At 33.0% G+C, this 12,143-nt stretch overlaps 2 protein-coding genes across 2 annotated transcripts; both read left to right on the top strand.

Moving 5' to 3' along the window:
• Positions 1-3,149: 3,149 nt before the first annotated feature.
• On the top strand, positions 3,150-8,753 carry LOC114367828 (sugar transport protein 13-like). The gene is made up of 5 exons (XM_028325037.1): positions 3,150-3,373; positions 3,773-4,098; positions 5,890-6,014; positions 7,417-7,708; positions 7,793-8,753. Exons 1-5 carry the CDS (start codon positions 3,241-3,243, stop codon positions 8,483-8,485), a joined length of 1,569 nt encoding a protein of 522 aa, XP_028180838.1. The 5' UTR covers positions 3,150-3,240; the 3' UTR covers positions 8,486-8,753.
• Positions 8,754-10,292: 1,539 nt separating this feature from the next.
• On the top strand, positions 10,293-11,906 carry LOC114367835 (mavicyanin-like). Its single transcript, XM_028325049.1, has 2 exons — positions 10,293-10,592; positions 11,337-11,906. Exons 1-2 carry the CDS (start codon positions 10,421-10,423, stop codon positions 11,705-11,707), a joined length of 543 nt encoding a protein of 180 aa, XP_028180850.1. The 5' UTR covers positions 10,293-10,420; the 3' UTR covers positions 11,708-11,906.
• Positions 11,907-12,143: the final 237 nt, after the last annotated feature.

Here is a 12,143-nt window from a genome sequence, read left to right on the forward strand (position 1 = left end):
TTAATTAATTTTACAACCATTTTTATTAAAATTTAAAAAAATATTACATTGGTTTCTACAAAATAATTTTAAAAGACATATAAAAGTAAATGATGGTGTAGTACTTTAGATGTGGTATAATTTAGTTGTTTTAATAATTTATTTTACAAAATTTTAAAGATAGGGAAAATAAAAAATATTTGAACAATTATTAAAAAATTACAATTAGAAATAAAAAAAGCTAGCTTTAATTAGTTTAATATTATTTAAGTGAAAAAACATATGTTTTTGTCAGCAAAATTGTATTGTTTTGGCATGCACGCAGGGGGGGTCATAAAAACTGAACCACAGATTTGGCAAATGGTTGTTTGTGGGAGCAGCTGGACTAGGAACAATCCACATATGCATGAATATTGATTTGATCTTTTGCATGCAGAAACCAGAAAAGTCCTAACCACTTGTCCACTGTCTCAATAGTTATAGGTCAAATTAACAACTTCGCACTCGCACGTGTTTTGGAAAATAGTTGTTTTGCAATTTTCTTCTTCTTGTTCACACACAAACACAACACAGTCTAGCCAAATCAAAACCCTTATTTTCCTCTTTGACACGACGCGTACCGTCGAGCTTGCGAGTTGATTGCAGTTCCCAGTAATCTAATCTCAATCATGTATTTTACTTTAGAACTTTGACTTTTCGTATGCTCTTCTATTAACCTATACTCCAGCTGTGCATAATTTTGCACTGTAAATTGACCCGTATATATATATTATAACATTTTTCTTTGTATAATTTGACCCGTACGTATTTTTGTTTGTTGAAAAGCATAGTTCTTTAAAAAATTGTGTATATACAGTAAATGAATGATGTGTTGTTAATAAGTAACTGCTGTATATTATGAAATTCACTAAATGGCCCTTGTTTCTTTTTCTTCTGTTGTTTGCTTTCCTTTCCTGTATTACAAAAAAAAAAAAAAAACAAAAAACTCTAGTTTCACACTAGTAATTATTATATATTCTCTAAACTATATGGGAAGGAGTTTAAAATGTATTTTTTATAGTCAAATAATTTTGCGCACAATTTCCACACGGATCCTTTTATATATATAGAGAGAGAGTATGTTATAAATGATAAAACATCTTACATGAAAAATGAGAATAATCAATATTAACAATTGGATTATAGTTATAAAAAATTAATGAATAAAATTACAACCCAATTAAAAAAAATTCACTGTTAAAATATATCTGTGTTAAAATATTCTACCAACAGAAACGGTGCTTAATTACAGTTTTCAAATTCATGCTTCGAATCCAAGAGAACATGGATCATGACCATGAAATCAACACAGCTCTAAGTTGTTTGAATGGCTGGTTAAATTGGGTTCTACTTCTATGTGAGACTCGGACACCGTAGATTCCTTTCACAACGATTGATTGAATGGCTGGTTAAAGCTTCATACGAAAAAATATTTCGTCATATATAGACACGTGTTAAGTTTCTAATATTCAGTCCAAAATAAAAGCCTTAAATTTAACGAGAGTTTTATTCAAACATAACTTTCACTTTATGAACCCGAATAAAATACAACTTTTGCTTTGATGTTATGAACCTAATTTCTTAAAACACTTTTTGCTATAAAGATTCGCTTTTGACTTTTTGAATAGGAAAAATCTATTTTTATATATTACAAAACTATTTTACATTATCAGTTAATCACACATTATTTTTATTATAAATTTTAAATTAATAAATTTATTTTATTATAAATTTTAAATTAATAAATTTATTATATGTAATAAGTTATGATACAAGATAATATAAAATTAGAATATATAATTTAAAAAATTAATATTTTTTATTTGTTAATTATTTCAATTTTTTAAATGTGTTTTTCGCTCTACTTGATGAGTACTAAATCAATTTTTTAAAAAAAAAATTAAGTAAAATGGAGAATATGATCGAAACTACACAGATTAATAAATTAATTTACTTCTTACCTCCTAAAAAATATTTACTTCTTGTATTAAGTTAAAAACAACAATAAAAAGAAAAGCAGAATTGAGCACAAAATTAATAAACAATAAGTATCTTTTAGTTCTATGGATTTTATTTATTTATTTAAGCACGTGTAATTAATTGTAATTAAGATGAAATAAAAAATTGAATATGAAATAATGTATTTCTTTATTAAGACTTGAGTAGACATTTTGGAGAATGAGACTTTTACTTCTTTTATTCTCTCATATAACTCTTTTTTTTTCTGTTTCCTTGTTACATAGGAATTTTCACACCCAACTTTAGTAATCTTTTTTTTTATGATTTTAGATTTTATTTCAAATTTCAATTATTGTTATTATGAATATGTTATAATATTTAAATTTAAATGAACTATATAATTTTAAAAAATTAAGAATTTAACAACTATACACTCACAATGTATATAGAAACTAATATTTAGCTAGAGTATTTTTAGAGATTTTTCTTCATCGCTTATCTCTTTCAATCTATTATTTTCATCTTTATTTCTAAACTAGATTTCAATATTTTCAAAGAAATTATATTTTTTTGTGACAATCAAGTATAACTTATATCTTAAAAAATATTTATTGATTATAAATTTCAACTATGCAAAATAAACATTTATCATATACATTGCACTGGTTAAATTAATTAATAGTTATTTTTATATTAACTTGATTCATAACATTTTTTTATGTTTTTCTTGTCATTTCATAATATTTACATATAAAATTAATTAATTTATTATAAAAAATAATACAAAAATGATGACTTTGGAACTAATTTAGCAAATTTGTGAACAAAGAAAGCATACTTTAAAAAAAAGCTCTAATTATACTCATTAATAAGAATTAATTATTAAAATTTTGATGATTTTATAATTAATTATATTATAGTTAAATATTGATTTTATCCATAATTATAATTGCACTTATTTAATGTACACAAAAATGTAGAAACCAATTGTTGTGCATATATTAAATGGGGACTTTGACTGGCTAGCCGTCAAGGAAGAAGATAAGGAAAAGTTAAAAAGATAATATGAAAATGAATGTGGGGCCCATTAGAGAGTGATGACGCCAAATGCTGCGTCGTATATCAGAGTTCCCCCTCTCCTCCCTTGGCCTATAAATAACCCCTTCATTCTCATTCCTATCTGCTCTGCTCTACTACAACATTCACTCCCTCTCTCTTGTCTTTTCCTCTACGTTCCTGCATTGCTCGTCTCAAACGCTAACCATGGCCGGCGGAGGTTTCACCAGCGGCGGCGGCGCCGGAGATTTCGAGGCCAAAATCACTCCCATCGTCATCATTTCATGTATCATGGCTGCCACCGGAGGTCTCATGTTCGGCTACGACGTCGGCGTTTCAGGTAATCATCTTTTCTTCTTCTCCTCTAGCTTGGCAGTTGTGTTGTGAAAAAGCAATTAATTTTGGGTCGGTTAATCTTATCTTAGGTGGATAATGAATTACTGTTTTTTCTAACTAAAATCGATTCTGATTTGCCTTGACGAGGCGCTATTATGGGAATCCCACGTAAGTTTCCAAAATTGCTCAACCACCATACTTAACCCAACAGGTTATAAGGGCATTTTTGAGATTTCACCTCGCTAATGCCAATCTGTCGTCCTGTCACTTTTGCCAAAACCTGTTACAGTACTTTGATATGTGCAGTAAAATGTTAACCATATTAATTGAGGAAAATTATAAATATTTTTATTGAGATACCTCAATACTGACTAGTAAGATTTATATTAATATGATGTGTTAGGTGGTGTGACGTCTATGCCCCCGTTCTTGAAGAAGTTTTTTCCGACGGTATACAGAAAGACAGTGGAAGAGAAAGGACTGGACAGTAATTACTGCAAATACGACAACCAAGGATTACAGCTTTTCACGTCGTCTCTGTATCTGGCTGGTTTGACTTCGACGTTCTTTGCTTCGTACACGACTCGTAGGTTGGGAAGAAGGCTGACCATGTTGATTGCTGGGGTATTCTTCATCTGTGGAGTTGTCCTTAATGCTGCTGCTCAAGACCTTGCCATGCTCATCGTTGGCAGAATCTTACTTGGCTGTGGTGTTGGCTTTGCTAATCAGGTTCATCAATCATCATATTTTATTTTTCAAAACTCAATTGCACAATGTTAATTAATTGGATTTAAATGAATTCGTGTATATTGCTAGTAAGTATTAATTATAAATAAATAAATAAATATTGCACATGTATCATTTATGTGTGCGTGATTCATCCATTGATTAATATATATATATATATATATATATATATATATATATAATACTTTGAAATTATTTATGGATAGAACCCATTTTGTTTCAATAATTAATTTTAGTTTGTGTTTTGTTGTGAAAAAAAAATATTTTTTTCTCTCACAGCTAAAGAAAAAAAATTTAAAATTATCTATAGATCTCACATCTCTTTCTCTCACTTTAATTCAATTTTTTTTTCATTTTTTTTCTCTTCCACATAATCAAACTCATCCTTGATGTGTTTATTTAAGTTTTTTTTAAGAATTAGAATAAAAAAATTACTACTATTTTTATTAGTTTGAGAAGTTCTTTTGAGTAGCTTTTTGAAAAATTATAATTATAACCAATTATGAATGTAACGAAAAAAATAAGTTCTATTTATTTTTATAAAACCCGTGAAAAGTAAATAACTTTTTTTATACTTCTTTGAAATTATGTTTTATAAAAACATAAACCAAAGGACTCTCGAATTAGCTTCCACTTTACACAAAAGCTAAAAAATGCAAGTTACTTTTTCTTTTTTTATACAATCTTAAGATCACCTTTTAAAAAAATTAGCTTAATCTTTTGAACCCTCTGTCTATTACCTATCACAGGTGTCACCGCGTCTATGATTGTTCACATTTGTTCAACAACATCACAGTTCGATTATTTGCTCAATAGGATATGGTTTTGTTGGTTCAGAGAGTTTAAATGAAGATATTGTTACTTGCATAGTAGATATCTATAATACACCTTATTAATCCAATTTGAAGTATCATCGGTCATGTTTTACTCCTAAAAACATAATTAGTCAAGATTCCTTTTTTCTTTGGGTCCAATGACGAAAATTAGTATATTCAGTTTTTATTTTGTGTGTACTGCGTGTGTCTATAGAGAGAACATGGCCGACGTATGAATATATACGTTAAATATATTTTTTTATCAAAAAAAATACCCAAAGGCTTTGTCGTGGAGGAGACTGATGAATGTCCCCACAACAATATTGTGGACTGTCATGCGCCAACAGAAGGCAAATCTGTAGTTTAAACTGAGACTTTTGTGACAATTGTCCATAATTTTTCCTTGTACTCCCAAAGTCCTAATCACCCATTAATTCCTCCAATCGAGTTCTTCCACCTTTTATACTTATAAATATTCTTACTATTGGATGTTTGTGACACTTGTTAATAGGGACCACTTTTTGTACCATATTTTATGATTTTTAGTTTTGTCTCTTTGACACAATTCTTTGAAGATTCCTATTCTGAAATGAGTTTCCATATTTTAAATTAAAAAGTCCTAGGCCTTTTTGCTATAGAGAGAAAAAAAAAGCATTCTGCAGTTTAATTAGTATTTTTGTAGCTCACAAATTCTATTTTTCTGTCGTCTTTTTACTTTTCAGTCATTACTTGGACTAATTTTGTTGATTCCTCACTTATACAAGCAATACAACTAAGTTGTTTGTTGTCCAAATCAATTAATAATAGTGGATTTAAAATAACCTCTTACTAATGATCAATGGTATCAGAAAGCAAACTAACATTACTGATAATAGTTGCGGTAAAAAATAAAGACTTCTTTGGTTGGGTATAGGGTATGCATATCTCAATCATCTTTCTTGTTTCAATTTGATGACAGGCCGTGCCAGTGTTCCTCTCTGAGATAGCACCTTCAAGAATACGAGGAGCATTGAATATATTGTTCCAGCTCAATGTCACAATTGGCATTCTATTTGCTAACCTTGTCAACTATGGCACCAACAAGTAAGTACTATTTTATGTGCTTCCCCATAGCTTACTTTTCTTCAACTGAGTTACTTCATTGGAATTCGCAAATAAAACGAATCAGACGATGTATGTGTTAGAAGAGTAAGTTATTGTCAAATAGTAGTCCCACCACACTTTTTTTTTCTTCTTCCTGTGTCGTGCTCAGGATTTCGTCACAAGTAATAACGTGGGTGGTACCGGTCAAAATTGTTAACCTGTTGAATGGGAAACAACAAAATTATAATCTTTAGTGCGACTTTTTGGTTTTATGGCCGTAATTAGAACTCGAAAGTGTAGCACATGCTGGCTTCTTTGTAGTGTGCTATCAGCTAGCGGGACAAGTGTCAATTTAGTGTTTAGCCAGCAAGCATCTGTTTTGGGTCATTAGTCAAAGGTGCATGCTTCAGAGAAAAATGGATAAGAATCCTACGCAATTTTAAACTGCGGAACATTTCAGACGTTGAACGTAATACTTTTTGTGATACAATATACTGTAACATGTTTTCAACAGTGGCGTCTTGAACCGCACCCCTTGTAGTTTTTTCTTGATTTGCACCCAGATTTTGCACTTAATTTTCTTAAAAGAGAGAGAACCCCGAGTCCTGACTTTCATTTTCATGTGTCGTGGACTCGTGGTAACCCATCTTGGCAAAGGCCAACATGGTCCATCCCAAATATTTTACGCATTTAATAGTTGATGAAAAATGATGTAGTAGTACGAGTAATATTACACTCACAATTTTTTTATTAAACAATAATACATAAACATTTTATCAATATCTCTTTTTTTATTTATCTCTTTCTATTATACTATAAATCTTATAATATCTATATTCTTCTCTTTCTTGTTCTCTCTAGGTGTATTGTAGTATAATAGGTGTTCACCAAACATTTTATTTTTATAATTCTTTTTATGTTGTGAAAATCTATGTTGAGATTAATGTTTCTCTAAGAAAAACACCCTGCTGTAAAAAAGAAACTAGCGTATCCTATTGGCCGGAAACTCCTCGCTAAGTAAAGGTATGAGAGAGGGTTATTATACGCAACCATACCCTTACGGAAATAAAGAGACTGTTTTCGGATTTGAACCATAATCAATCAGTATGAGGCACAACTTTACCGTTGTGGCAGGTCTCACTGTCAAAACACTCTGCTGTAGAATGTAAAATTTGTAAATGAATAAAAGAAATGCCAGATAGCTAGTACGTACTTATGAAATCACCCAAGTCTAAACATCATGGCTATTCCGGAGATTTTGGTGAAGAAATCAATCTTGCTGAATCATTATGTTTTCGCGTAAAATGAGACATAATAATTGAATTGTGAAATTTCTGTTTTTCTGTCTTGATTTACCTTGTACTGCTGCTGATTGATGTTGTGTTGTGACCTGCAACAACAGAATCAAAGGTGGGTGGGGTTGGAGGCTATCTCTTGGGTTGGCTGGTATCCCAGCAGTTCTGCTAACTTTGGGAGCCTTGTTCGTGGTGGACACCCCCAACAGTTTGATTGAACGTGGCCGCTTGGAAGAAGGAAAAACAGTGCTTAAAAAGATTCGTGGCACTGACAACATTGAACTTGAGTTCCAGGAATTGCTTGAGGCCAGTCGTGTGGCTAAAGAGGTCAAGCATCCATTCAGGAATCTTCTCAAGCGCAGGAACCGACCCCAACTTGTCATTTCCGTTGCCCTACAGGTATTTATTCAAGTGTTGACTTTAAATAACTATAATATGCACTATCATTGATCTGATCTTAATAATGTTTGTGTTGTAAAACAGATATTCCAGCAATTCACAGGCATCAACGCAATCATGTTTTATGCCCCGGTGCTGTTCAACACGTTAGGATTCAAGAACGATGCATCCCTGTATTCTGCTGTGATAACTGGGGCTGTGAACGTGCTCTCCACTGTTGTATCGATCTACTCAGTGGACAAAGTGGGACGTCGCATTCTGTTGCTGGAAGCTGGTGTGCAGATGTTCTTGTCTCAAGTGGTGATTGCAATCATACTGGGAATAAAGGTGACGGACCATTCTGATGACCTTTCAAAAGGCATTGCAATTCTGGTGGTTGTGATGGTCTGCACTTTCGTGTCTTCCTTTGCATGGTCTTGGGGTCCTCTTGGGTGGCTTATCCCCAGTGAGACTTTCCCATTGGAGACTCGTTCCGCTGGTCAGAGTGTCACCGTTTGTGTTAACCTGCTCTTCACCTTCGTCATTGCACAAGCCTTCCTCTCTATGCTCTGCCACTTCAAGTTTGGCATCTTCTTGTTCTTCTCTGGCTGGGTCCTCGTCATGTCTGTCTTCGTGCTTTTCCTGTTGCCCGAGACTAAGAATGTCCCCATCGAAGAGATGACCGAGAGAGTGTGGAAGCAGCATTGGTTCTGGAAGAGGTTTATCGATGATGCCGCGGATGAGAAAGTAGCCCATGTCTCTAATGGTAATGGATTTGATCCAACCTCCAGGTTGTAAATCATTTGCATTGAGTATTTTAGACTCTAGAGTAAGTACAGTACATGCTTATGTGGGTTAGTAACAAATTAAGCAAGTTATTTTTTTATTTCCCCCACCCCATCCATGTTGGTGGCCTAGGCCTGCAACAACATTCTAATCAGTTAATCCAACATTGATTATCCTGTTTTGCAAGCCATATAAGATACAGTTTTTTCCACCCACCCTTTTCTTTTTGTAAATTGTTTCTTTGAAAGGAATAATATATATTGATTTCCAATTTACATTATGTGGTGAATAAGCACGACCATAATGCTTGCGTATGTTGTGTGCCGGAGGCTGTTAGTCCATTTCCATATTCAATTGTTATTTTCATTTCTGCAAACATGGAAATCACAAGTCTTCAACGACTATTTTATAGACCAATAAGCCAGAGGCAGAGTGTGTATGGCTTTAACTTTGCTACTTTATATTGAGGACAATTGTTATTGAAAAACAATACTCTACAATAACGCTATGACAACCTCTAGTGCCTTTGAAACTCTGATGGCGTACCAGCAGGAAGATAGGGGAGCAAAACGTAACGAAGAGTTAAAAAGAAAATATAAAAAGGCTTAAGGAAACAGCAATAGGAGCAGATAGTACTTAGCAAAGAAACAGAACGAAGAAAACGAGTGAGCTAGAAACGTTGTCGTTGTGGTATTTCAAAATAGTTACTTGTATTAATATTACTTATTTCAAAATCTACCTATGATGACGAATAAAATGGCAATAACAACTCATGTCAAATTTAAACAGACTATTTCACTTTTTTGTGAGAGATAGAATAATCCTTTTCGTGTGCATATTGGAAAACAAACTCAACCAACGCATTATCATATTTATCTTCGACAATTGCTTGGTATCTGAAATTGATACTCGTATATGATAACGTATTGGATGTTGTAGAAAGCGAATATGACAAAAGCTTATTGCTTTTCTGATGCGCAAAGCAACGTGATCTCCAAATGGGAACAATGTATGGTGGTTGCTATTTCATGATGACACTCACCAATCATTTGACAAAAACACGTTAAAAATACAAAAATGATCATCATGGTTGCAATGAAGTGTAGTAGCCGCACAGATCCAAATCGTTTCCCCCGACATTCTTTCCTTTCAAGTCTCAACCTTGCACCCATAACAATACACAACCAAGACCATCATGTTCCAGATTGTAAGGATGGAGATTATATGTAATTAATATATTACCAATTATCAATATTTTTTTATCAAAATTTTATTTCAGTTTCACACTACTCCTTTTGCTTTGACTAGTGTTTCGCAGGTATGTTCTTCATTAGCATTGTCAAGATAAGCCAAATATCTATGATTCAACCCTTATAATCCCTAATTAGGCCAATTTTAACTGCAATACAATGTTCTTTCTCATCAATTTTTTATTTCTGCTGCATGCGCCCCATTTATCATATTTTCAAGTGATTGATACTTTTTACAAGTCAAGGTAAAAAACCCAATAAGATACCACCCAGTTAAAAATGCTCTTACATGCAATAATACAGGCTTGGACTTCTTTTTCTCTTAACTGACACTTGTTTAAATTTTACATATACTCATGCAAGATATTGATAAAAAAAATTGTCATACATTCTAATCTAACAAAGTTTCAATTTAGCCAAAAATAGGAGGACAGTCCTCGACCCACTTCCACCGTCCAAAATTGATTGCAACGGGAGCTAGGGGGCCATTTTGTTCCTATTAAAAAGGAGGTTTTCATCAAAACAAATAATGACAAAAAAGAATGGGCCAACTAATTCACTTTTCCCATCTCCATCTCCCAATACCAGGTAGTAAAAAAGGATATAAAAAGATCCCAGAGAGAAAAGAAGAACTAAATAGCTCAAACCTCAGGAAAAAGAAAAAGGGGTTCCTAATTACTGTGCAGAGCTTGTAGCCATGGCATTCATAGAGAAAGCTGTGTTTTTCTTGATGATGATGATGACAGCTTTCCAAGTTTCACATGCAGCTGTGCACAAGGTTGGGGACTCTGCTGGTTGGACCATCATTGGTAATATAGATTACAAGAAGTGGGCTGCTACTAAGAACTTCCAAGTTGGTGACACTATCAGTAAGTCCCATCACTCCAATTGTCTATGGTTTTATTTATATATGTTCATTAATACTAGTTAGCAGATAAGTTCAAAACTTAAAATTTTTCTGGAAAGTAGAAAATCCTTTCAGTAGTACCTGCAACCTCCTTTCATAATCAAAACAAACTAAACAGTCTTACTAGAAAAATAATGGCTCCATTAGATCTCTTTCTAGCCATGCACAATTTGGTGTTCAAAAATTGGAAAATTCTAAAAAAAATATGAACTATTGTTCTCTGACCTTGGACTCAAATTCCACGTTATATTTTGCTTCAAGGCTATGACCATAACATTCCACATCCAGGGTGAAAAATAGTGTTTATAATCTTGCTGCTCTTTATTATTAGAAAAAATTGAGAGAATGTGTTTAGTGCCCAACATAAGAGAATCTATTTTTTAATCATCCACCCAATTTGTTTTGTCATGTGGATTTTATTTTATTGCAAGCAGCATTTAGATACCTGTGTTGTGAGATAGTTTTTAATTAGCCTGGCTCACAACTTTCATTTGCATTAGCTTGGTTTTCATGGTGCTTGCACCTTTTGTTTTTCTTTTATTGATAGAATGATGGTGCAGAACACACAATGAGGACTCATAAATAGTATATTCCATAAACCTCCACGCCTTAATGATTGTGGAGCATGGTCTTTTTATTTCTCTATTATTAGTATTAATAAAAGTGGAAGAATTAAAAGAGAAACATTGGTAATTCGTGTGATCAGTTTTTGAATATAATGCGAAGTTCCACAACGTGATGCGAGTGACGCATGCTATGTACAAGTCATGCAATGCATCATCCCCTTTGACGACCATGAGCACAGGCAATGACACCATAAAGATAACCAACTATGGTCACCACTTCTTCTTGTGTGGCATCCCTGGTCACTGCCAAGCAGGACAGAAGGTTGATATTAACGTGGTGAAGGTATCTGCTGCAGCTGCACCGTCACCAACATCAGCAATGGCCTCTCCAGTTCCACCTGCCAATGTACCTGCACCTTCTCCTAACAATGCAGCCCCATTCATTGTTGTAAAGGGAGCTGGTATTGCTTTAATGACACTGCTTGCACTTGCTCTTTCTAGCTATGCTTGATAGGGAATTTTCTATTTTGTACTTGTTAGTTCTTAAGAGTTTGGCGTTTATGCGGCCATTTGGATTTTTTTTTTTTATGGTGGGACATGTCAACATATTTCTATAAAGTTTCATAATCAGGATCCTTCGCCTAGATGATAGGCATCCTTGTAAACGTTTTTCAATGCCAAGATTTTTTTCCTTTTTCACAGGATTTTTAGCTTGGATGAGTTTAGAGACTAACTTGAATAAACCGAAATCCGAATTTTATAGTTTTTATCGTTATAAATGTTTGGATAAACTTTAAAAACACCATCTAGTCTGACTAGCTGAAACATGTTCAAACTTTACCCATAATTTTGAGTTCAAATCTTAAATATACAATTGTATTAAATATTTGAACAGAAAATTTTATCTTTTAATGATCCTTAGAGACTAGTATTGATTCCAAAATAGC

The sequence above is a fragment of the Glycine soja genome, chromosome 1 (assembly GCF_004193775.1).
Source record: "Glycine soja cultivar W05 chromosome 1, ASM419377v2, whole genome shotgun sequence".
NCBI classification, from domain to species: domain Eukaryota; kingdom Viridiplantae; phylum Streptophyta; class Magnoliopsida; order Fabales; family Fabaceae; genus Glycine; species Glycine soja.